The sequence below is a fragment of the Callorhinchus milii genome, unplaced genomic scaffold, assembly GCF_018977255.1.
Source record: "Callorhinchus milii isolate IMCB2004 unplaced genomic scaffold, IMCB_Cmil_1.0 Scaffold21, whole genome shotgun sequence".
NCBI lineage: Eukaryota > Metazoa > Chordata > Chondrichthyes > Chimaeriformes > Callorhinchidae > Callorhinchus > Callorhinchus milii.
This window is the reverse complement of record NW_024704762.1, coordinates 7962061-7989161: the sequence shown is the minus strand read 5'-3', so window position 1 is coordinate 7989161 and position 27101 is coordinate 7962061. Positions and strand designations below refer to the sequence as shown.

The 27101-nt window shown below is 44.8% G+C and overlaps 1 protein-coding gene across 2 annotated transcripts in view; it reads right to left on the bottom strand.

The window, feature by feature from the left end:
• Nucleotides 1-13192: 13192 nt before the first annotated feature.
• The window catches only part of mef2b (myocyte enhancer factor 2b), a 33653-nt gene continuing 19744 nt past the window's right edge, over nucleotides 13193-27101 (bottom strand). For both annotated transcript variants that reach the window (XM_007898811.2, XM_042342750.1), the window contains exons 2-9: nucleotides 26481-26599; nucleotides 24011-24214; nucleotides 23175-23315; nucleotides 22081-22261; nucleotides 16819-16976; nucleotides 16012-16114; nucleotides 15343-15487; nucleotides 13193-15037 (exon numbers count right to left, since the gene is read on the bottom strand). In XM_007898811.2, coding sequence (XP_007897002.1) covers nucleotides 14743-15037; nucleotides 15343-15487; nucleotides 16012-16114; nucleotides 16819-16976; nucleotides 22081-22261; nucleotides 23175-23315; nucleotides 24011-24214; nucleotides 26481-26534 — 1281 coding nt within the window. In that variant the 5' untranslated portion in view covers nucleotides 26535-26599 and the 3' untranslated portion in view covers nucleotides 13193-14742. The remainder of the gene's footprint in view (nucleotides 15038-15342; nucleotides 15488-16011; nucleotides 16115-16818; nucleotides 16977-22080; nucleotides 22262-23174; nucleotides 23316-24010; nucleotides 24215-26480; nucleotides 26600-27101) is intronic.

Genomic DNA, 27101 nt, shown 5'->3' with positions numbered 1-27101 from the left:
AGCAAACTTTTTTTCCCCCAATGCTTCCCCCCCCCCCCCCCTCTCTCTCTCTCTCACTCTCTTACGTTTCTTAATTGCACGCGCACACATGTACAATATATATGTATATCCACACACAGAACAGCAGACGCACATATAACATATACCGTGTGTATAAGACGTGTTATATACAGCATATACATAAATATTTGCGTGTGTGTGTTTTTGTGTCTTTAAATGCAAAGATAATGTTATCAGTGTAACGCTTTCTTGTGTCCATTGACAGGTTTACCCCCCCCCCCCACCCCAAAAAAAAAAAAAAAATTGCCAATGAAAAAAAAGTGTGTGAATAGGGTAACGTTACTTACAAATGATGGGTCTGTCCACTTACAATGCTGAACTCGTAAATTCCGGTCCTTGAATAACCAAACGTTGAGACGGTATTTTTTGGGGGGAGTGGTGGGGGGGGGGGGGGGGGTTGGAGTGGTGGAGTGGGGGTGAGGGAGGGAGGGAGGGGGGGGTGGTGAGGATGGGTGGTTGTGGGGGTGGGGGGGGGAGGGTTGAGGGGGAAGAGAGAGAGAGAGAGAGAGAGAGAGAGAGAAGAGAGAAATTCCTTGGTTGAGTTGATGTAGTTCTCTCATCTTGGCTGAATTGTCTTCGCTTAGAGAGAGAGAGAGAGAAAAAAAAAACCTTTGCATCCCAAGAACATTAAGTCTGCTTGACCGGCAATGAGATTGGGGCAGGAGAGAACTACAGCACAGACACACACACACACACACACAGAGAGAGAGACAGACACCCACAGACAAACAGACAGACAGACACAACTCTTCCCCCCCCCCCCTCACAACTCCCCCCCACCCTCACTCCCCCTCCTTTTCTCCCTCGGACTAATTCTTTTCTCACAGAACTTGGTGCTCGGTGACTTGGGAGTCCGTCGTGGAATTCAAAGTCCCGAAACCCGGACTGTGAACGTGTCCTGAAACCCAAAACGAGCCAAAACCCTCCGCTCATTGTGCCACTGAATTGATGCCCATTGTTCAACCTCTGTGTGATCCGCTATTCCTTCACGCCTTGTACTCCCCACTCATTTCGGCTCATGGAATAAAATATGGGCCAAGAGAGACGTGGCTCTCATATATATATATATACATATATATACATACACATATATATATATATATATATAGGCAAAAGGAAAAAGGAGGAGAGTGGAATTTTTTTTTGTTGTAAAGGAGCGATAGCGGTCGATTTCTCGCTAAGGATTTTTCTTCCCCCCCCCCCCCCCCCCCCCCCACACACACACACTAGACATGAGCTGGAACAGATAATAATGACTTGACTTCCAAAGGTTCACTTATTTCTGGATAATCTACTTCTCTCGATTAATCCAAACTTTTGGCAGTGCCTAAATGAAGCAATAAGTGATGGACATTTAAGTAAGATCTCTCCCCCCCCACCACCCCCACCCCCACACGCCCCCACCCTCCCTCCCTCCCTCTCTCTCTCTCTCTCTCCCCCTCCCTCCCTCTCCATCTCTCTTTTCCCTCCTCTCTCAGTCTGTCTCTCTTTCTCTCTCTCTCTCTCTCTCTCGCTCTCTCATACTCTCGGCCACCGTCCAAAACACCTATAAAATGTTCCCTTTCACCTGATCCATGGCTTTCCAATAACCTGATATATATATATATATATATATATAGATTTATATTAAAAAAGCAAGAAAAATCTCATTGCGTGCCAGAATGCACTTGACTGCAACTGATACCCAACGTCGCATATTCCAGCCAACGTGATTTGAGATCTTTCCTTTCTTTCTCCCCTTCTCTCTCTCTCTCTTTCTCTCTCCTTCCTGGGTTCCCCCCCCTAAGAAATACAGACCAGGACCGAGATACAGGGCTCTAAATTCCAGTAGTCAAGACCCCGGGCAAGTGCGTGTCAAAACGCCTTTGAAATAAAACAAATGTTTCTGATCCAAACAGACAGTGTTGTAAACCGAGCTTTGGGTCACATTACCTTACGTGGGGTTAAATTGATGCGTCTGCTGTTTTGTATGCATCTGGATTTGACTCGATCACGATCCACCACCCCCCCCCCTCTTCTTCTCCTCCTCTTCTCTCTCTCAACACACACACACACACCGAAAAAAAAATCCTACATTTCCATAAACATTTCATGTGGAGAGAGACAGAGAGAGACAGAGAGAGAGACAGAGAGAGAGCATAAGATTATTCCCCCCCACCACCCCCTAAGGATGGAGGTCTTCTTCTTCTTCTTCTTCTTCTTCTTCTTCTTCTTCTTCTTCTTCTTCTTCTTCTTCTTCTTCTTCTCCCACTCCCTCCTCCCTCCCCCCACCCCCCCAAAAAAACAAAAATGAAATCAAAATAGGCGAATGGAACTGGGCAGAAAATAGTCTCTCTCAAATTCGCCCACGTTTTTTTTGAATACGCGTTTGCGTCAGCCCTTGCGTGACAAGTTCAAGTGCTTTGACATTATAAATGCTGTCTTATTCTTGTTGGCGTTGTTATTACTTGTGCTATGTTAGGTATGCAATCAGACAACATGCTTTTAGGAGATGCATCACACATCACACACACACACACACACACACACATATATATATATCAGCAGTGTAATTTTTAATGAATCATAAGTCACTTAAAATACATTGATCATACCAAAGCCAATTCAATCTTGAACCCCTCAGCACTCGAGAACCGACCCGTGCACAGGTTTGGATTAAAATATTCCGATCAGCTCAGATTGAAATATGTTAATTATTACAAAGACGCCTGATATTGTTTGGGGATGGAACCCTCTCTCACTCACTCACTCACTCACTCCCTCTCTCTCTCTCTCTCTCTCACTTTCCCTCTGTTCTGTTGCCAATTTAAATATATATACCCCACACCCAGCACCAAAAAAAAGATTGTGCTCTCACCCTCTCTGTTAACAATTTCGACTGCAGTTGTATAACCCCCCCCCGACAGTGAAATAATCTGTTAACTTGAGAAGCAAAGTACAGTATAACGCAATGTGAATAAAACCCATATATACTATAAAGGGTCGAATCCAGATTTTCAATACCCCAGTCCTTTATTGTAGAGATTTCGAGAGCTGGGCATCTGAATTAAAAGATATATCAAATTAAAAGATATCGCGAAAGCCCCATGTCATTTTTATGGATAATTATATTGACTTTTTTTTTCCTGGGAATTGTTTTTTTTTCTGGGGAAAATATTCCAATTCCAATCGTGGCCATATTCACGAAAGGGTGAAGTTATCCCGGAAATGTCCAGTGGCTTTGGTGAAGTTACATTAAAAAAAAATAACACACACTCTGCGATTAATTTAGCGTTTGATTTCTTCTCTCTCGACACCTAAAAAAAAAACATCTAAGAGGTGTATAATGAATGCTGTACCTTTTTTAACCTCATCACTGTTCGCAGCCAGATTTCTGGTGTAGCACATCGGGAAAAGCACTTTGCAAAAGAAAAATCTTCTTACAAGATTTGTTTTAACATTTGTTGAATATCTTAAACTAACACTAACCCCCCCCCCCCCCCCCCCCCACCACCACCCCCCAAAAAAAGGCTGAGAGACCATTAAAAACAACCAGACGCCACCCTGGACTGCACTGTCCATGTCCTCTCTCATAACCTGACCCTGAATAAAATAACACAATTATATTCACAATTTCTTTACAATTCTGCGATTTTTAAAAGACTAGGAAGAAATCATTGATAACAATACACTCAAAAATACTGATATCTACATGCGTATATATTTTCATTTTATACATAATGTGAGAAACAAATATTTTGAATGAATTCTTAAGTACTTTCGATACAATGAAAGAAAGATGTGAGTGCATGTTTTATTTAAATCATACAATACATCATTTGCCGGACTCCTAAGCCCCCCAAAAAGAATCCCACCTCAACACACACACCCATCTTTACAAAGATTATCTTGACAACATAACGCTTTATATTTGTCTGAACTTGTTGTTCTTGTATAAAATATTCAGGCAATACAGTAAAGTGTTTCATGTACACGAAAACGTAGTATACAGTAGAAAGACACAGATGGGAATGAATTAAAAATGTAAAACCAAACTGGCGATTTTTCATTTTCATTTATTTTATTCCAAACCTGATTGATTTTAACTGAAATAAGAGCGAGAGAGAGAGAGAGAGAGGGAGAGAGAAGGGAGGGAGAAATTAATTTTCCATTTTGTCCCAAAAAAACATGTTCTCTTCCTTTTCATATGTTAATTCTTTCATAAACACACACACACAACTTCAAAAGGATCTTTTGGTGACATGTTTGGTGGGTTTTAATCAACAGTCACACACACACACACACACACACACAAAAACTGCTTTCATTTCAGAAATTATTTGCTCATCTCCTTCGTTTGATTTTGCGCCTCTTAATAGTTCCATTTTATAAACCCAGAATGGAAGGTGATTGAAGACAATTCACGTACAATAATATTGGCAGAGCAGATATTTGTGAGAAGCATTTTGTTTTTTTTCTTAGATGAACAGAAAGCGTGCAAACGAAAACAGTCACAGCAATCTCCACACAGTCTCAGTAGCTACCAGTGAAAATTGCCCCCAAACACACATACACACATAAAAAAAGATTTATTTTTATTGCATTTTACTTACTTATACACTGTATATATATATACACACACACACACACGTACACATATAAATACCCAGACATATACATGTATGTATGTATACACACACATGTGCACATATAAATACACATACACATCCACACAGTGGCATCCAGACAGATAAACAGGAACACGAGGAACTCGCGAGGTCTATGTTAATCCAAGTATTGATCATTTTCGAAAATACCCCTTCATTTCTTTTTGTAGGGCAGCTCCACGTATTTATTACCGAGAATGCGCAGTCTTGTCCTTTTCCATGCGGTTAATATTTTAGTATTAAATAGTTTTAAGTCTAGCGAGAGAACGATGGCTATTATACATATATATATATATATATATCAAGCCATCTACACTGACACTCCACGTTATTTTCTCAGGGGAAAAAAAAGAGGCTATTTTATTCCCACTTACTAAATCGGACCTCGCTACAGTATTGTACTATATTTGCTCGTTGTGAGGTTTGCATGTAAGAGGCAGGTGAATATTACACATTTCCAGACAAACAGACAATTAATTAATTGCATGTGAAATAGGGACATTCAGAAATTACGCTACTTTTTTTTTACTAGTAATCCACGCTCGTAATGAACAGGCTGCGGGTCTGTGTGTGTGTGTGTGTGTGTGTGTGTGTGTGTCTGTGTGTAGAAATGAAATCATCCTTTATATTTTAGCCACAGCCTCAACGTGTAGACAGTGGACACAGAGAGTGAGAGAGAGAGAGAGAGAGACAGAGAGAGAGGAGAGAGATGGAGAGGGCGGGTTAGTTATGCTGCGAGTGTGTGTTGCAATGTTACTGGAAATTGACTGCGTATTGCAAACTTTTAAAAATTATATTTTCAATTTAAAATGAAGGTGCAAAAAATTAGCAATAAAGGGAACAGACACGGACTCGGGCAGGGAGTGATCTTTGACATCCACCGTTCTACCTGCACTTTATATGCAGTTTGTTGAACTCCGTCTCCCCTCCCACGCTTTAATGTTCAGTTAACAGCTAAAATAGACAACTGCTGTACTGTACACTGTACACTGTACACTGTTTGAACAATGAACTAATGCAACTGCACGTTTTCTATCCCCCTCTTTCCCCAGGGAATGGGGAATGGGGAATGGGGAAAGGGGGGTGTGGGGGTGTCAGAAAACAAGCAAAAATAAAGTTAGTCTCTGGGATAGGTGTTTGGAGTGACTGTGCATCTATAACTTTCACGTGTTTGAGTAACTTTCTGTCAGTCAGCAGTGCCGCATTGCTATAGACAGTGACAATGGTAAATACATTGTGACATCGCTGCCTCTGCTGTCCATCTATTTTACTGATATCAACAGCACAGATAGTAGTTTGGTCGATATCAGTGAAATAGAGGGATACACACACACATGTATAGTATGTGTGTGTGTGCATTTAATGTTTATATGTAGGAAGTGTAGTGTATATGTAATATATACCATATATATGCGCATTAGATGTAAATATATATAAGCATTACAGGCTCACGATCATTTTGATATATAGTAAACTTTGTATTTACAGTATACCCTGTGCAGAGTATACTCTACGCTACAGACGCAATGTATTATATAAAGGCAACTTTGCTTCCGCATGAGATGCATTCCATGGATTGCAGACCCGTGAGAGGCGTCACACAACTAAGTCATCACACACTGTATAGTTATTTGCTGTAGATGGAAAATGACTTTGTCCAAACACACACACGGCATAGCATAAACTACACAGTAACTGTGCAGTGTGTGAGCATACAGTATGATGAGCATTGATACTGTAAGGCAGTAAAGGCTTCAGACAGGCAGTCCATGTTTGAGCTTATAAACAACACCTCTCTTTCAGCGACTGTGGTTAAAAGCGATGGGGTCTCCCTGACTGTGACCTTCAAGACCCCCCCTCTCTTTCTCTCCAGCCTCCCACCCCCAACCCCTTCTTACCTGCCCGTTCCATCCGAATTAAATTGTCACTGCAGGTTTTTTTTTATTTTTGAAAAAAAATGGTCAGTCTGAGGTCCTTGTTTTTTTTTAAAAAAAAGTAATCCTGCACCAGAAAAAAAAATTGTTAGAATCAGGGAAAACATCTGACTCTTAATCTTATTGATGACCCAATACATTGTAAGTGAACACATTGAGGTGTTCTCTTTACAGTACATCGAATCACATACTTTAGAGCATTTATTTAAGTCTGTTTTATTTTAAAGAAAAAAAAGTGTGGAATATAAACCGACAGTTTAAAGGTGGTTTGATTTGATTAATATTGTATTCCGAATCTTTGCCATTGATTTGGGGGAGAGCTGTTGAAAACGTTTTAACTCAATCTTTTGGAATTGCTATAAGACATATAAAGATTGGGAAATTTCCCTTCGAGAATATTCAGACGCAGACTAGATAACAATTACAATTAATTTCATCTTGATTCACATTTTTTTCTATCCAATTCCGGCAGCAAGAGATTGTATATTTTTTACACACTTTTAAAGTGCGCAAAACAATATATCAGTCCATTTAAATTTGTATTTATCGGGATTTTGTTCAAAAGAAAACTTCGTTTCAAAGAAACTTTTTTAAAAAAGATATCATTTTGTAGTGAAATGCTGCAGTGCAGTCATTTTTTTTTAAAAAAAAAGTAGTCTTGCGTTCGCAGATCAATTCTCAGCAGGAAAAAAAATGTACTTTTTATTTTGAAAAACGGTCAAAAAAACTAAAAAGGAGCTTTAAAAAAAATAACGCGCGTTTTAAAGGAGAAATCCTCCACTGACAGCGTTTCGTGAAATTAAACGCTTATCGATTGAGTTTCAGAATCCAAATCGATATCATATTGAACAGGAAAACATTCCCTTTGAAATGCTTTCAAAGCGATGCAATCGATGCAAACTTTTAATAGAAGTTTTTTTCTATGGAAACAAAATATTTTGAGTGGGGGAATGAACTTTATTCATCGTTACATTTACAGCTGAGAATTCTCATCAGGAAAACGTCAGCAGAGAGATTTCATTAATTAATGAGGTGTATTGCAACTTTTTTTCCCCCCCCAAAAAAGTGAATATTTTACTAATGTTAAGTAGCGTCGCCTTTGGGAAAGTGGTTATACACTTTTAATTTTTTTGCAGGACACTGGGTATTTGGGGCGTATTTTTTTAATAAAAAGAATACAGTCATATTTTTAGTGAATAAACTGTGTTTCAATTCATTCCCAGACAAACCCTCGTCTAACCCTTATTTCTTATTTTGAAATTAATTTTGAAGTTAAACCCCCCCAAAAAAATACTCAAAACGGCTCGACTGTAATATTGTGAAACAGTGTCCGACACAAATTCCAGAACATGAGCAGAAATACGATTTTATTTACAGTAGAGTACACTACTATAGTGGTCTATATTGGGTGTATTGCTCCAACTAGAAAAGTGTAATAAATATAATATATTATGCAGTATATTGTTATACTTATTGGGTATTTCTACTGTTTTCCGTGAATTAAAACTCCCGATTTTCACACCAGTATTTGTTAACACAATTAAAGAGTCAATGTACAAAAAAAAAATCAAAGCAACTGACAACAAATGACTGAAAAGATCTTTAAAGGATTTCGAGATGATGAGGCGCCAGAATGGGGCACAATTCCTGCTTTAATACCGGTTTAGTACCTTTGTTGTCCTAACAATGATTTGATAATTTCATGTTAAAAATACCTGTTCTTAATATTTTTTTAAAGAAAAAACTTCTGAGTTACCGCAAACCGCACAGTTCCCTCAAGTTATGGAGAGATGGGGTGCGAAAAAAAGAATTGTTTTTGCAAATATATAGGAGAATAAATACAAATATATACACACACACACACACAATATATTACATATATTATAAAGCACCTTTTGAATATATATATTTTCCAAAGTGCTACAGCTGAATCCTTCACGTTAATCTCCAATAATAACAACTCGATTAACTCTGATAGGTTTTTAGAAAAGGGTAAAAATGCCTCTTTTTGGAAACTTTAACAAACTGAGAATTCGTAAACGAAACAAAAAAGACCTAAAAACAATCAAAATATTCCCAATGTAAGGGAACTGTGCCTGAAAGAAAATTCGACGCAATTGCCTTAATTCAGCTGTTAACGACACAGTAGAGATATATTTTTTTAAAAAATCAAATAGATTTAGGTTGGAATTAGCAACTAAAATGCAAGAATGCTAAAAAAAAAGGGTCTCCTTGTATGACTTTGAAATTATTAATTTGTAAAATGTTTCCAGTGGAATTATACACACGATCGTTTCTGTCCCTTTCTTTTTACCCGTTTTAAAAAAAAATCTAGTTTTTCTTTTAAAGAAAAGTATGTTTTTTCTTCCAAAAATGGGGTTGGTATCACTTTTACCGACAAATGCATCAAATCAAATAAACGAAGGCTGAAAAAAGCCTTGGCAAATATTGCTATTTCGATTGAATTCCGAAATGAAACAATTTTTTAAAAAAATGTACAATAAATAGGTATTGTTTAACACCATAGAATATCTCCACGTAACGTGACCTATTGCAACGAGGCGCTGCTGAGTGATAAGAGAGTAACCTACACACGTTTGCTTTATTATTCTGTTGGGGGAAAAAAATAGGATCACCTTTTCTGTGTAGAAAAATGCTGATCATATTGGTGACTGAGGTTCAAAACAGGCGCCACTTGTCGGTCGTCGGCTGCAACCACTCCTTTAACAATGTTGACAATGTTTTACAATAATAAAATAATAATAATAATCCTTGCATTTGATACAGCGCTTTTCACGTCTTCTCGACGTCCCAAAGCGCTTCACAGAATAGACTGTAAAGTGAATTGACTGTATATTTGTGGGCGAACGCGGCAGCCGATTGCGCGCAGCAGTGTCCCACAAACAGTCGTAGATTGAAAATGACCAATTTATTATTGTTTTTGTTTTTGGAGGATTATTATTAGGCTCTGTGTGGAGTAAGGAAACTTGCCCAAGGTTTCGCCCTCTGCCTGGAATAGAGGATTGTGCAGATTTTTCAAAAAACCTGTACTTATTGTAGAAAACCTAAAGCCCTAAAGACTGTGCCAGGCTGTTACTCTACATCTGGCGCTCTGTCTCTCACTCTCTACTCAATCCATAACTTGTATCTATCGTTAGACCTCTCCTTGCTCTTTTCTGCCCCCAGCCTTAAATGCAAATATGTAAATTATAGTGTTGTGGATACAACACAGTAAGGAGAGAGCGAGGGGCGATTTGCTCTTTTTTTGCTGTTATAATTATAATTAAAAAAAAATTTAATTGCAAATAATTGCAGTAAAATACCAAACGATTCTTATCCTACGGGTTAGTTGGCCTTAGATTAAAGCATGTTCGCTGCAGGAATACACAGATTCAACACTTTAACAGCTAGTCCCCCCTCCCCACTCACGCATACCCACACACACAAAAAATCTTCCAGTGGATTTTTGAAAAAAAAATCTGCATTTATTAAAGAAAACAATCACTGGCGTCTCAATGTCCATAGTTAATATACAATATCTTTAAATTGCTGATGCATTTAATAAAGTATTCATGTTATCTCTCCCCTTACCCCCTCCAGTCAGCTATATACAATAATTGCCAATGAGGTTCATTGCAAGAGGATGGAATAGACTATTTAACCCCAGGAAATTTGCAGCCCTGATTGGGCAGGTGGGGGGGAACCTTTACACCCCCAGAAATGTTGCCCCAACTCCCCTCTTCAACTAAATGCGGGAGTAAGCAATGGGAAGGAGGGATCTGTGTCAGACAGGTTTTGTCAGGCTTTTATAATAATAATAATCCTTGCATTTGATATATAACGCCTTATCAAGTTGTTGAGACGTCTCAAAGTGCTTCACCGAGTATATCGTAAAGTGAATTGGCTGTATACTTTCTGAGCAAAACACAGCAGCCAATTGCGCACAGCAGTTTCCCACAAACAGTCGCGGATTGAGTGACCAAATCATGTTTGTTTTGAGGGATTATTACCCTCGGAAAGCGATCCGCCAATCGACTAACAACTGGGTTCCTACTTACTGCTAGGTTTATCATTAGATCCAAGCCTCCCTGGATAAAGCCAGCCATTCATTTCCTCCAGGCAGCTTGGCATCTCACTGTTTGACACGACTTGGAAATGGTGCCAACCATAAAATCTTAGCAAGTGTACATCATAGAAGGAGGAGATTGGTGCTAACTCCCCCACTGGAGCTCTCTACTCTCTAATCCCATTCCCCTGCTCCGCAATTTTATTTTGCCTCAAGTATTTATCCAATACCTTTTTAAATAAATGCCGTGAACTTGGCATCCAACAGCTATTTGTTGTGAGGCTTTCTACATTACCAACACCTCTACATTCAATGTGCAAAAACATTTCCTCTAAACCTCACCTTTGATGGTGTCCTGGCCAACAATCCTCCAGAAAAGGACTGTTCACTTCTTTCTTGGCTGTTTGTGGGGGACCTCATTGTGCGCAAATTGACAGCCAGGTTTGCCCAGCAAGTAACCCACATACCCACAACCCACACACAGTCACTACACTTGACAGCCCTCACTTCTGAAGAGCTTTCAAGTGTTGCAATGTGACAGACAGACACCACATCCATCCCCAAGGATTATTTCACTGTGTTTTACAGCTGAATGATGGTGCACAGGGCCATCGTGTGGCCGAACAGGTGAATTGCAGCCACAATGTGAGAAACCTAACCCCCCCCAAACCCCCCCCCCCCCCACAGCTCTGATATATAAATACATTCTCCTCCGATTATCTCACCTCCTGCTGCTCAAAGGCATTTGGTCTCCTGTTGCAGCAATTTACCCGGTGACCTTAAGGAGAGTGAAGGTTCTGCGGAAGCAGAGAGCGAGCAGCATCGCGGGGGAATTGGAAGGTTTTGCTGATAGGGAAAGGGATGGGGTGGACGTCATGGAGATGGGGATGAGATGAGGTTGATTTGAAGGACCCTTCTCCTCTTTCCAAGGCTGCACTTTCCTACCTTTCTGTCCCCTGAATAAACGCGTGGTCTAGCCGGTCTCGCCAGTGCAGCGCTGGGGGTGCACTGTGATGTCGGAGGTGGCGTTCTTCTGAAGAGAGGACCCCCCCCCCACCCACCCACCACCCACCACCCGGCTCAGAGTCAGGCTCCGCCACTGTTAAGCGCTTTGAGACACTATCCTGCGCGGAGGGTGCTATATAAGTGCAAGTTGTTGTTGTTGAGACGTTAACCTGAGGTTGCCTGGACTTCACTGTGACTCGTATGAAGTGCTCTGAGATGTCATCCCGACGTGAAAGGCGATGCATCTATTATTATCTCTTTTTCTTTCGAAAGAAAAGGCATAGTCCCACCTCCACGTAGAACGCACATGGAGAACAAAGGCAATTTTAACTATGAACAAACTTGGAATTTCTCCCCCCGTTCTTCACAAAATGGGTATTTTATTCCCCCGGCGCTTTCACTTCCTGTGCTCTGAGGGACACTGAGGAGGGAGCCAGCCTGGCTGCCCCCAGGTCTCCGCCGGAGCTGGAAGGTGTCTCGAGAAACGTTGATCTTTCTCCGGTGCCCTGCGGTGAGGAGAGCAGCCTTTAGCTCAGCGCCTCTCCGCCTCCCAACAGCAGAAAAGCACGAGCATCTGCTCGATGCAGTTACAGCAACGGAAACTGCTCTACGCTCCAGTACAGCACTGACCTGGACATTAAAGCCACCGACGTCCTCCTGACGTGAAAGGCAAGGCGCTATACAAATGTAATTTGCTGTTGTTGTTGAGTGGGTTCCAGTCAGTGACAACTGCTTACTGATGATAGACCAGCCAGACAGCCGAGGCCATTAGCAGGACGCGTTCAGACCAAAGCAAATTAGGAGCTAGTGTTGCCTATTTTGTCGCTCTGAAATTTCAGCTGTTAAGTTGGGCGTGTCTCCTGTTGCGAATGTTTTCTGACACCCGCTTCCCTATATGACTGACCGCACCGTGACAAACAAAGGGGGTGGTGGCTGGTGGAGAGAGGGAGGATGAAGGCAAGACAGGATGGGGTTTTTTTTTGCACAATAAAATTTTATTTAATGTTTAACTTAATGAAGGACAGCAGTGCGCTCACCCTCTTTGCCGCCATCTTTATTTACACGGCCATATATAAAAAAAAGAGATAATATCGCGGGACTCACAACTGAAATCGCTAAAGCAAGTTACGTAGAACCTCCCGGCGATCTCCGCCGGAACCTTCGGAAATGGTACGATTTTTTAAAAAAAAAATAAAAAAAAATAACCAAAACTTGCGATTGGTTTTACGTAGCTTTGAACAGGCAAAATAGACAGGGTCTTCGAGTCCGCTGACTGAATCCACCAAGCAGGGTCACAGCGAGAGACTCCACAGAGAGATTGTCAAAGAGATTCCCCTGGGGGTGGGGGTGGGGGGGGGGGGGTGAAGCAGAGGAACCGGAGGAGGTCAATCAGCCCCCTCGAGCCTGTTACGCCATTCTGCTAGATCATGGGGGGGAGGGGGGAAGGGGGGGGAGTGAGCGTGGGGAGGGAGTTAGGGGTACAGTGAGGGGAGGGTCGATGAGGGGGACTATTCCCAGAGGGGGGAGGAAATAAGGGGAAGTATTTTAAATGGAGGAGGGGGCGGGGGCGGGGGGGATGAGGGAGATTCGCTGCTGATGAGATATACACACACACACACACAGAGTTCCCACCTCATAAACCAGAGAGGATGGGGATGTGATTAACCAAATCACACACTTGGTTACAAAATCCAATCAACAACGACCCCCTCCCTTCTCAGTCTATGCCAGCTTTGTGGCCAAAGGGGACCTTACTCCCCTCGGGGAGACAGCACTAGTGAGATCCATCTCATCTCAAGACCAAATCTTGTCTCTGAATAAATAAGAATTGGTTTTAACAAAAAAAAATGCTACAGCTGAACAGATTGCGTCACCAGGTTAGGGGAACGGTGACTGAGTGAGGGAGAAGTTTATTGGGGTGGTGGTGGAGCGGGGGGCAGAAAGGAAAAGGAGAGCAAGTCCTGAAATAAAACAGTAAAAAATATATATCTGTAAAAATACTTTCCCCCAGGATACTGGGAACACACAGCAGATTCAGCCAAAGTTTGTGAAGAGCACGTAATTGTCTGCGGGAGTGATGGACCAAAATGCAAAGGATAATTTTGCTGGTGGACGTTGGGCGTCGATATAAATGCAAGTTGTGGTTGCTGTTGGTGGCAACCCATCTCACATTGAAGATGGCGGTCGACTCGAAGGACATTATATTTTTGGTAAAAATCCATTTTTGGAGCTTTGAGCTCCTCTATTTTGCGCTGGAAGAGGAAAAGGACATTGCTGTCAATGATTAAGACCTCAAAAATTGGTATCTGCACACTGCACTGACTGCTACCTTTCTCAGTCCAAGCCCTGGTTGGAGGTGGTCATTTTGAACGAAGCATCTCTCCCCATCCCACTGGGACATCATAACTGGAAGTGCTCCCCACAATATACTGCCCCAGGCGATGTTATACCAAGAGGTGGGGTTTGATGAATGACACAAAATGGCTACCCTCCCCCCTTCCCCCCCCCACCCCATCCATCTCTTATGAAGGTGATGACTCATATTGGGCTCATCCACCTGAGGGCGTGGGGGAGGAAAATTCCACCTGGGTCCAGGTGTACTTTTATTCATATAACATTTTTAGAACATCCTGAATTTGGCAAATTGTTGAGTTCAGTCTTCTTTTTAATGGAGGGTTTTTAGTTCTTAAAAGAAACGTAAGGAAATCCGACTTCAAATAAAAGCTAAGCTTCCCGAAAGGACAGAGAGAGGACGTGAGACAGGGAGCGAGAGGGATGTTGGGAGTCAGAGAGAGACTCCAATTCACTTCCATTCTGACAGAATTCACCTTTCCTTCCCCCTCCACCCCCAAGAAAAAACAAATAAAACAAATCACAAGCGGAGTCCTGAAAAAGGGTCTGTGCGTTGGTCCTCGATTTTGTGCAGGGACGAGACGTTGGAAGGTGGGTTGTCTGTTCGCTCTGTATCTTGTCCCTGGGGGTGAGGTGGGAGTGGGGGCATGGAGGAGCGGGGTGGGGGGGGGGGGGTTCATCATCGCTGCCAGTTGTCCGTTATCCGCAGGCGTTTGCCGGGAGCCACTCCCCCCTCGGTCCGGGATGGTGGGCGGCTCAGCATGATGGGGCACTGGTAGCTCTTGGCGTATTCCTTGGTGGCTTCGCACGTGGCCCTGTCGAGACCAGCGCCCAGCGGCAAACGGCCCTCGTTCTGGAACATTCCGCCGCCGGCCTCGCTGTGCGGGGAGGCCCGCTCTGACTTGATGCTGATGGTCTGGAAGGGAGACAGAGGTAGGCCGGAGCTCTGGGTCAGGTGACCACTGCTGGGTAGCCTGTCAGTGAGAAAATAATACCAATAATGATCGTAATAATCCTTGCACTGAGACGTCTCAAAGCGCTTCACAGATTATACACTGTAAAGTGATTGACCGGGCATTTTGTGGGCGGAACGCGGCAGCCAATTGCGCACAGCAGCGTCCCCACAAACAGTGGTGGATTGAGTGACCATCTTTTATTAGGGCCCTAAACCCTAACCGTTACACAGCCACCCCCCCCTCCCCTCCCCCACCACCCACCACCTCACACCCCGCAAGGCAAAAGCCTTCACTATATGGTGGTAACAGAATGTTGGACTTACCCCATGTGAGGGTGGGCTGCGGACTGGAGCTCGCTCTGGTGGGGATGGTGGGCCTGGTGGTGCCGTTGGTGCCAGCCTGTTGCCAGCTCGTGCTGGACGCCCCCCGACGCGCTGTACACAGAGATGCCGTCACTCAGCGAGTAGCCTGTGGGAGATCGGGAATGAGGGACGTTTAGTCAATGAATCCGTTGGGGAAAAATCCAATCCAGTCCCATTATAGTCCCAGACAACACAGTCATTGAGCTCATGCTAGATTTCCCCATGGACCTATCTACTCCAATCCCATTCCACTGTTTTTTCTCCACCATATCTGTGCTAGTGGTAGCCACCCCTCCAGAGTATTCTCATATTTTCTTCTCTTTGCCACCACCCCCACCTCCCCCATCTTATCTCTTGCCGGTGCTTTTTTGGTAGATTAGCTGTGTATTTTGTGTGTGAAACGAGGCAGCCAAATGCGAAGAGATGAACTCAATACAATATGACATTTACACAGCCCCTTTCACGTCGGGAGGACGTCCCAAGGCGCGGGACAGTCAGAGATTTGGACCTGAACTGGGGGTCGGGATGGCGGAGGGAAGGAGGGTGGCCAAAGTAGAGGGTTTTGAGACCCGGCTTGAAGGAGGCAAGGGAGGGAGCGAGGCGAAGGGAATGTGGGATGGATGTTCTTACCAGAGAGGCCAGAGGAGTATCCCCCTAATGAGTGGCTGCTCAGTCCTGGGGAGGCCATGGACACCATCGGGGGAGGAGAATGAAGAGACGGGTGAGTTGTTCTCTGGTTGAAGGAAAAATAAGAATAAAAGTTTCAGTCTTTCATTGCTCCAAATACCTCAGTTTGTTTCATGTGATTTTTTTGTTGGTTCAAAGTAGACTCAAGTTCTCCTCCCCCACCCACCTCGGACCTATGTTAAAATAGTTGATCCAAAGCTGCTTATGGCCACTGTTTGACTTGCCGACTTCGGAACTCAACGTTTGAGTTGATTTCCTGGGATTCCGGTTGGAGATAAACCACCATCCCAGGGACATGCAGCTTTGGGCCCAGCCATTTTGATGACATGGGGGGGTGGGGGGGGGGGCGGGGGGGTAAGGGGAAAGGGTGAGCTGTAGAGAGATGGCAGACAGATTGAAATTTTGGTCAGCCGGGTGTCTGACACATGCGGAAACCTGTCACTGTCCTTAAGAGTATCCAAACCAAACTCAGAATTCCATGCATCCCCCTACACATGGAAATTTGGGAGAGATTTCTTCTCAATTGTGAATTAAAAGTGAATAAACGGGTATTGGAGGGTGGGTGTGTGTGTGTGTGGGGGGGGGGGGGGGGAGGGAGGGAGTTGGAGGTGGTGGGGGGAGTTGTTAGTGGGTAGGAGAGATGGAGTGGAGTATAAACACCAGTGTGGACTAGTTGGGCAGATTGGCCGGTTTCCTTCCTGTGTAATTCTAACCGGCAGCAGTTCAGCCACTGAGAAACACGACCCTTACCATCGAGGAGGCCATGTTCCTGGCGCCAATGTGCATGTCTCTGGGACTGTCCGAGCCCAGTGACATTGGGGTCGGGGAGCGGGTCATCATGGTTCTGCTGAGGTTACCAGGGGCGACCAGCATCCCTGAGGAGACGTGGGTATTCAAGTAACCGGCACCTGTCGCAAAACAAACCCCACAAGAAGTGATGCTGAGTGCCCAGGTAGTGGACAACACCTCAGGCCTTCAGTACGCTCTGCGGCTTTCGTCGACCAGAAAATGTACAGATGTGGTCAGAGAGAGTGGGAAAAAGAGAGACCCCCTTTCCGTGCTCACCCCCCACCCTTTTCAACTGCAATGATCGACCTGTCCCCCACCCCAGTCCCGGGTCCTTCTCCCTCCCTTCCTCCGCAAACCGGACCGCCAAACCCCAAACGCTTATGGTTTTCTCCACAAAGAAAGTAATCGCCACGGTGGGGAGCTGAGCACATCTACAGGAGCACAACACTACTTCCTGTGCACACTTTGGCTTGGGTTGATATTAGAGAGGGGGCTGCATGTTTACCCCCCCCCACCCCACCCCATTACACACGCACACACACACACACACACACACAGCTCACAGGGCTTGTCCACGCTTCAATCTAATGATACAGAATATAGATGTGTCAAAGCGCTTCACAGAATACATATTGCAAAGTGTATTGACCGTGTTGTGTGCGCGGAAGCTATTTTGGTAGCCCTGTCCCAGCGACGAATGTTTGTCTTGCGAAAGAAAGTGGCTTTGTTTATTTTTGAGGATGGTGAACTTTGACCAATTACTGCATCAAACATTCATGGACAGGTCAATGCTTCAGCCAGTATCCCCCCACCCCCCCCCCCCCCAATTCCTGTCTCATTTTGCTGTATAATTTTTGTTCTTCCTCCATTCCACTCGCGCTTATTCCTTAAGCAGCAACAGAAGGTCACAGGACTGTTAACGAGAGTCACACACTACACTTGTAGGCCGCCCGTTTGGAATTCTATGTCACTTTCATGTCATTATTTGGATAGCGCCTTTCACGTTGGGAGACTCTGTCTCACTCTCTGGCCCTTTTTTTTTGTGGATTCGGGAGAATCGCAATTAACCCTTTCCACACCTGGAGGAGTGAAGCACGCCCGGGAGGGGAGAAGATTCAGGGAGAAATATTGGGGAATTCAATCCCTCAACTTGAAACAACTCAGTCTGATTAATGGGTTTATAAAAAAAATCTAAGTATGAAATTAGAGTGAAACAGAAAGGGCTCTGTGGTTGTCCCAGTGGGCGTGTTGAGTTGTGTTTTTTTATTTTTTCCGACGATTTGTTTTCATGTTTATTTGCAATTTATAAATACACCATCAGCTCAGGGCAGGAGTGGGGAGTATAATGGGGTATGCCGCCCTTGGCTGTGCAGCCCAGGTCTAACCATTTTCCGCTCAGCAATCGCTCGGATGCTCTCCGCCACCCCTACACTTTCCGTCTGAGTCAGACAGACAAGGAACTGGTGAGCATCGCTAACACCAAGCCTGGTTTGGTTGCGGCCGGTGAGAATGAGCCACGTTAAAGACCATATAAAGACGGGTGTCTGACACATGCGGAAACCAATCACCATGGTTAAGTGTTTCCAAACCAAACTACTGTACAGAAATTTAAAGGCTGACTATCTGATGCACAGAACAGATCTACACAAGGCGAATTTTATTCAAGGGGAAAACCTCCTAATTTCATGGATGTAATATAATAATAATAATCCTTGCATTTGATATAGCACCTCATCACGTCATTGGGATGTCTCAAAACGCTTCACAAAATATATTGTAAAGTGAATTGACTGTATATTTTGTTGGTGGAACATGGCCCACTACGTACTGCTAGGTAAACAGAGGTGTGTGGAGTAAGGAAAGTTGCCTTAGGTTATTATTACAATATAGATATCGGTACGGATTAGTTGGTCCATTTGCCTCCAGGGCAATAGTCACTACACTGCAAAGTAACTCGTAACAATTGAAGCTCTTTAGTTTGATTAAATGCAAGGATTATTGTTTCTGATGTTTCTACAAGGACAGGCAGGTGGGACAGGGGAATGGGTTGGCGGTGGGGTGGAGTTTCTCTCAGGACTGCAGATTGTAGCTACTGGGGGCGCAGGAGATGGAGAGGAAGAATGACCGTCTGCCTGATTTCCCCTCCTTGTAAGGGTGCAATTCTCGTGCTGATGTCTGGGAAACCTAAAAGTGTTGTAGGCTGGATCTCATGCTCAGCGAAAGGCAACGTGGAAAATTCTTACTGTGTCATCACTTGTTCCCCTCCTCCGTCCACACACACACACACACACACATACACCACCCTCCGCCCCCAGGGTCCTCACTCCCTCCTCTCTCACCCCCTCCCCTCCCCATCCACCCCACCCCGCATATCCGTGCGAGAGCGGTTTCTGCAATCCTTCATCTCGAGGGGTTAACACTCATTGTGCGAAACCCTCGATTCTGGAAACTGCGAGGCGCGTGGAGTTAATGAGCTCATTCATCCCCAGAGCGACCGAAAGGCAGGAAATGGCAGCAGATACTGTACAAATGCGGTCACATGAGTCAGCCACGTAGAGATTAACCCCCTCATGACTCTGCCCCCTCGAGCGTAGCCAGCGCTGCAGGGAGCAATTTTTTATTTTCCGTCCGGGTTCTCCCACTGACCCGGGCAGGAACTGTCGTCAGTGCTGGCTTAATATTAATAATAACAACAATAATCCTTGCATTTGGTATAGCGCCTTATCACGTCATTGAGACGTCGCGAAGCACATGTCGAAGCACTTCCAAATATACCGTCGATCCACTTCACAGCATATACTGTATATTTTGTGGGCTTATTCGAAACAGTCAAACAAGCAAAATAGCCTTGCACTGTAAGAGGCACCTAAGGCTTAGAATTTCCTTGGTTCAGAAACACTCTGGGGTTAAATGCTTTGAGACATCATCCCGATGTGAACAGGGCGACAACAAATGTAAAGATTTATTATTATTTATTATTCTTTTAATCCCCGTATTTCCCCCCACCCCCCCTTTTTAAAAATAGAATCCTTTTTCAAACTCTAAACCAATTCCATGTGACAAAGAGTAAACCACAATTCATCACACCATTCCCTCAAGCTCTTCTGGTGAAATTGAGTTCATACAGTATGCTGTTCCCCTACTCCTAAACACCCCCCCCCCACCACCCCCCTCCTATACCCCACCGCTCACAGACCATTGAATGGAAATAATCCTTCAATCAACCAAGTGAAACAAAGTGTTGCAAATTTATTTTATCTGACATCCTCACTATTCTCCCCCCACCCCCAGCCCACACTCAGAAATACGTCTGTGCGCTGTACAGTTCATCACTTTTAGCAATCAGACACCACATTGAAGAAGCAATGAGATCACAAGCCTTGCGCCACTGGAAGGGTTAATGAACCCGCTGAACTTTGCATGGGTTCCATGGTGAATTTCAGTGAGGAAACCCATGCAGTTGTGTGTCTGCTGGTTGCACTTCAGAGTGATGCAACGGTGCATGCCGTGCAACACCGCAGGATGCGAGGGGGGGGGGAGAGGGGGAATGGGAGGAAGGGTGGTGGGGAGGAGGGAGAGTGTGCATTATGGTAATCCTTCATCCTTGCATTCAATATAGCGCCTTATCACGTCTTCGGGCCTTCTTAAAGCGCTTCACAGAACATACTGTAAAGTGAGTTAACTGTATATTTTGTGGGCGAAACGCGGCAGTCAATTGTGCAACAGCAGTGCCCCCACAAAGCGTCGTGGCTTAAGTGACCGAATTATTAGTATTTTTTTGGGGCGGAAAGGATTATTACTCCTGGAAAAGCGCTCCACCAATTGAATAACAACTGGATTCCTACTTACTGCTACGTAAACAGAAGAGTGCGGAGTAAGGCAACTTGCCTAAGGTTTCGCCCTGATTCGCACGGGAATTGAACCCGGGTCTTCTCGATTGCGAGCCGAGTGCTCTAACCGCTGAGCTACAGGACACCACATTCCGCAATGCAGGGGAGCGATGTGAGCTGTGAAACATTGCTGCCGGGGGAGGGGTGGATGGTGGGGAGGTGTTGGTACAAGCCGAGCAACTCGGCAGCTGAGGGGAGAGAAGATTGCGGTGCAACAAAGCAGCTGGGGTCAGAAAAGTTAAAAATATCAATGAAATTCAGGAACAGAAACAAGAGATTTTTCAGTGCTGGGAACACGCTTTGAGATTTACCAGCAACTATTTCTCAGTAACCAAGCTTGTTTTTCTTGTACAAATCCTCCTGCACAGAGTCCCAATACTCCACTCCCCCGCCTCACACCTCCCCAACCCTCCTCACCCGAGACGCTCAGAAGTGCTGTCGACTTGTTTTGAGATTAAATGGAACATTTTTATTCTTAAATGTAATTAAAAAAAACAGCCTGGAACCGTCTTCCTCTTCCTCCCAATCCACCACACTCATAACCCCACCTTATTTGTTGGCTTCTTCATGTGTTTATTGCCTGTCCATCCATGGCTTGTTACTACTCTTTAAAGAGTAGTAACAAGCCATGGGGTAGCGGAGGGGCATTAAAACATTGGATGGGGTTTGGGGGCGGGTGGGGGTAGAGGAAAGGATTAATTGAGTTTAGGGTTATTAAGAGAGAGAGAGACGCACAGACCCTGAAATTATTCTCATTTGGAAAGAAGACTGAGGCTCTAGGGGAAATTATCCAGGTCAGGTCCTGAAATAATATTTGGGGGATACAGTACATGAGTAGTTCAGGACATGACGTGTGTATGCGACTGCCAGGATGGTGGAAGGCAAACTGGATGGATCTTGGTCTTATTTTATCCAGCATTTCCTATGTTCCTAGTCCCATTGGAGACACGGGGTGTGATGGGTTTGAGGTCGTCACAAGCTTGAAGCATCTTAAACCGCTTTGCAGAGTGGATCACTGGGCAAGGACTGGTTGGACGGGTGGGCTGGGGGGGGGTATGAGGAGTTAATCAGGATCCCATCAATGTGTTGACCGGGGCCCTCCTGCTCCTAGCACATTCCAATTTAATAATAATTTGGTCACTCAGTCCACCACTGTTTGTGTGACGCTGCTGTGCGCAATTGGCTGCTGCGTTTCGCCCACAAAATATACAGTCAATTCACTTTGTAGTGTATCCTGTGAAGCGCTTTGAGACATCTTGAAGACGTGATGTGGGGCTATATCCAATGCAAGGGTAATTATTATTATTATTATTCGGTGAGACGGGTGACGTACCTGAATGTGAGATCGCGGACACCGGAGCTGCTAATCCCGGCGAATGCTCGCTCCGCGGTGCGGTGGGCTGCGTCAGCGCCCCGCGACTCAGCGCAGACTCCGGCACACTGCCGTAGGCCAGGCCAGCTCCGCCCTGAGCCGCGCTCAACATGGTCGGGTCGTGGTTCGGTAGTGCGGCTGCCTGAGGAGAACAGAAGTGGGACGAGAGGGTAAGACGACAACAACAACAATGGCGATGACAACAACAACTAGCATTTACATAGCGCCCTTTGTGCCTGGTAGCGTCCCAGAGACCCCAGCCTTCACACGCGCAGACATCCACACGTTACATGCATAATACACGTGCACAGACAGTCATTATTAAATGAGGAGGAATGGGGGAAGGAATTGGGCCAAATGTACACCAAACTAATATGAACCAGTCTCCCTTTGAGGAACCAGCCATCCTGCTCGCTCCTGTGCACAAAGACCAGAATGAAACGGATATAAAGGAGATTGCCTTACATAGGGCTGACTTTATCACGGGCTGGAGCCTGAAATGAGATTGCTGTGGTTGAATGTGAATTTGTCTTGGATTTGACTTCCTCTTCTCCCAGATTAGAGAGTGAAAGGTCTTTGAAAGCTAAGGCCTGCTTCACAGGTTTGCTGCAATAGGGGGAGCTCTTCTGACACTCAGGACCGAGATACAAACTATAGTTGACCAAAGAGTCTGGGCTAGGACAGTGCAGAGAGCGAGAGAGAGAGAGCGTTGTCCCTAGCCCATGCTGTATCTGACCTTAACCTCCCTCAAGGCCCATCTCAAGACCCTCCCTTTCAACCATGCCTTCGGTCACCCTTCTACTCCTTTCCTCCCTGACCTCCACCCCTACTGATCCCAACTCTCAGCTCGGGTCCGAATCCCTAACTGTTCAGCGCCTTAGGACGTCCTCCTGACGTGAAAGGCGCTGTGTAAATGTAATTTGTTGTTGTTAGCGTCATTAATGAACACAAAATTTACCAAAAGAATAAAAACAGAAGCTAGCAATAACAATAATAATTACTATTATTATTATTAGCTTTGGTTAAAATAATAACGGAAGCTAAGCGCTACTTACACAAAGCCTCTGTCGGTTGTTCATGTGACTGGCTGCCTCGTACTTCCTGTATTTGTCGTTGATCTCCAGGTTTGGTTCGATGGCATCGTCGATCTCCAGGTCTGGACTCTCACACCCGTTTAAACCCTTTTTCCTCAGCGTCTGAAAATCCCAAATCCCAAACCCTTCACCAACACACTCTGCCGAAACATGGTATATCTTCCCCAACTCCCTCCAGCCCACCCCCTCCCCTGAACTCCGATACCAGAGTCACACCTGTAGGAAACATTGGGCTAAAGAGCTTGACTTTTAACATTCAAACCAACCCATTCACAGGCCCAACATGTTGCTCTCTATAGTAAACCTGGAAGGATAAGACCATATAGGCCAAGGGACCTTCTTCATCCAAACCAATCTTATGATCTTGTGTAAAGAGCCCAACATTAATATTAGGAGGTTTGTCTCACAGGGTAGAGAAGTCTATACCTCCCAGAACTCTTTAAAGAGCCAGACAGACAGGTAGCCTGATCAATAGATGTATTGATCAGGCTTTAAAGAGCCAGACAGACAGGTAGCCTAACCTGATCAATAGATGTATATTATTAGATTGTCAGGTTTATATAGTTTGGTTTGGATACTCGGTGATGAGTTTACGCATGTGTCAGGCCGAAAAAAGGCTTTATATGATCTTTACTTTTTGGCATCTTCACAGAGACGCTTCCACCTTGACTTGCACACGGACTCCCACAGGAACCACTAGCAGAGTACGTCCACAACCTTCACAGGTCCCTAGTAGCCCCCACACCACCCCCCACCTCTTCCCCAACCGCAGCCCCCACCCCCGCCGCCGCCCTCACCTCTAGGATGTCGGTGTTGGTCCGGCTCTCGTGGGGCTCGCTGTACTCAGTGTATTTGAGGAGCACGCGATCCATGTCAGTGCTGGCGTACTGGAACAGGCGGTTTGTGCTGTTGAAGATGATGAGAGCGATCTCGCAGTCACACAGCACACTCAGTTCGTAAGCCTTCTTCATCAGCCCGAACTTACGCTTGGTAAAGGTCACCTGCGGAGGGCAGAGATACGAGGTCAAGAGGATAACAACGGGCATAGATAGTGTGTGTGTGTTTGTTGCGTGTGTGTGGTGTGTGTGTGATGCAGCCAACTTCACATATGGCATATCAGTTGGGACCATACATTTAATATGACTCATGCAAAGTACCGTTTGAGTTATGTCAAATTTATAATGATAATAATAATTCTTGCATTTGACATTTCGCCTTATCATATCTTCGAGACGTCTCAAAGGGCTTCACAGGAAGTGAATTGACTGTGTATTTTGTGGGCAAAACGCAGCAGCCAATTGCGCACAGCAGTGTCCCACAAACAGTCGCGGATTGAGTGACCAACTGGCATAGGATATAAACTCTTGAACGGGAATTGGGCAGATGCACAACTTAGGCAAAGACATGATTTATGCGGATCAGCCTTATGCGGGATTTTTACTGCATTAGTACTGTGACGTAGCAGAGCCTTTCTGCACCTGTGGCAGAGACACATAGACATGACTGGAGCCCACACAGAGCACCCACACAAGCCTGGGCAGAGTCACTCACTGCGGGCTGGCCTGGATATCAGGTGAACGGCCATCAATGTCACCAGGAAACAAAGAAAGAAATAGACACCCAAAAGAAATGATGACCACAACAAGGGCCCAAGTCATGGCATTGTGGCTTTACACCCCTGGAAAGTTTAGAGAGATGAGTGTGGGCAGCTGTCCACAGCTTACCCTGTGTTCGCACTGCCGCTCATTCACACTCACCCTGGGAGGGTGAGAGACTGACAAAGAGTTTGTTTCAATTGACCACACTCTGTGCCCTCCCATCCTATATCCAGTCCTAACACTGAACTCTATAAGAAAGAACTTATATTTTTAACATTATATCAACCTTATGGCACGTTGGAATTCTGCAGACGCCTCACAGTAATTACTATCAGGTGTTAACCCGGTCCAGTATGGTAACCCACTCGTGCCTCGGAGTCAGAGGGTTACGGGTTCAAGAAAAGAAAAAAAAATTGGTCACTCAAACCGCAACTGTTTGTGGGACACTCCTGTGCGCAATTGGCTGCCACGTTTCGCCCACAAAAATATACGGTCAATTCACTTTACAGTATAGTCTGCGAAGCCCTTTGAGACGTCTTGAAAACGTGATATGTGCGCTATATCAAATGCAAGGATTATTGTTATTATTATTATTCAAGTCTAGCCTGACACTCCAGGGTGGTGCACTTTAAACCGAGGTCCCGTCAGCCTGTTTAGGTGGACGTTAAAGATCCCGTGGCACAACTCAAACAGAGAAGGGACTTCCTCCCGGTGACCTAGCCGACACAAATAAAACTGGTCATTCACTTCACGGCTGGTTGTAGGAGACTGCTGTACACTAAATTAGTGCAAATCGTCACCTACAAAATACATGGTCGCTAGACTTCACAGTAAATCCCGTGAAGCGCTTTGCACCTTTCAGTCCTAAAAAGGCGGTGTGAAGTACAAGAATCATTATTATTATTTTATATATATTGATTAATTTAAAAAATGTTAATAGATATTAATTTAAAAAATGACAGAATGGTGTCAGGTGAAATATGGAGCGAAAAACATCGAAACTTTAAATGTAAGATTTGACCGAAACCTAAGATTTTCAGACCCAATCCCCAGACTATAGATAGTAACAGATACCAGAGGCTTTGACACCAGTGACACACAAATCAGATGCTTGTGACTGGGATTCCACCTATGGCTGGTGCAAGCAGTGGCTTAGAGGACAACGGAAGAGTGCGAGCTGCTTCAGCCTGGCTTTGCTGAGTCACAACCAGAAGGAAAGGTAAATCAGATGCAAATCTTTCCGTCATTTTTTTTGCGAAACAACATGCTAAAAAACACACAGAAATTGACTTAAAAACTTCTGGCCGTTGCTCCTGGGGATTCGGTCTCGGTCGTGCTGGAGAGACCAAAAAAAGCCCTCCGAGCGCTTAAAAATCCCCTCTGGGTGCCACAAAATCAATGACGTCACACATTCTGGGGTCCCCAAGCCTTGGCTCTTGCCAACCCGCGCCTAATACTTTCTGTAAGCAAGGCGCGTCCCTCCAGGGAGAGAGAGAGAGTTTCAGCGCGCTCCATTCCGGCAATCTATCTCTGGAATCTCCAGGCGTAGGTGGGACGCATGGAATTCTCAGTTTGGTTTGGATACCCTTATGCACGGTGACGGGTTTCCGCATGTGTCAGACACCCCACCTACCACAAAAAATGGCGGATTCGTTGGGACAAGCCATACCTGCCGGTTCCTTTGGTCTACGATCCGCGAAATTTGTATCTTCTTTCTTCCCATTCTGTCCCTTCAGCTCGAACAGATCAGTGTTTCAGTGTAAACAGAGTGCTGGTTTTGGGCATCACCTGAGAGGGAGTGGGAAAAAACGTTTTTGTTTAAAAATAACACAGACGCACACAAACTCCTGAACCAAATTCCACCCAAACTAATTTTAGCTCCTTGAATACAGCCCCTGATCAGCTCATCCATTCACTGTAATCTCTCTTAGTTGTGGTGACTGTGTGTTTGTAGGCAAAAGCAGCAGCCAATTGTTACACAGAATTACATAGAATATACAGCACAGAAACAGGCCATTCGGACCAACTGGTCTCTGCCGGTGTTTATGCTCCACATGAGTATCCTCCTGACCTTCCTCAAATAAGCCTATCAGCACAACCTTCTATTCCTGTCTCCCTCATGTCCTTATCTAGCTTCCCCTTAAATGCATCTATGCTATTCGCCTCAACTACTCCTTGAGGTAGCAAGTTTCATCTTTGCACAGAGCAAAGTCCCACAGTTACGAACGACCAATTTATCTGGTGGATTGCTGGCCAGGAATCCCTCCTCTTTATCAATAGTGCAATGGAT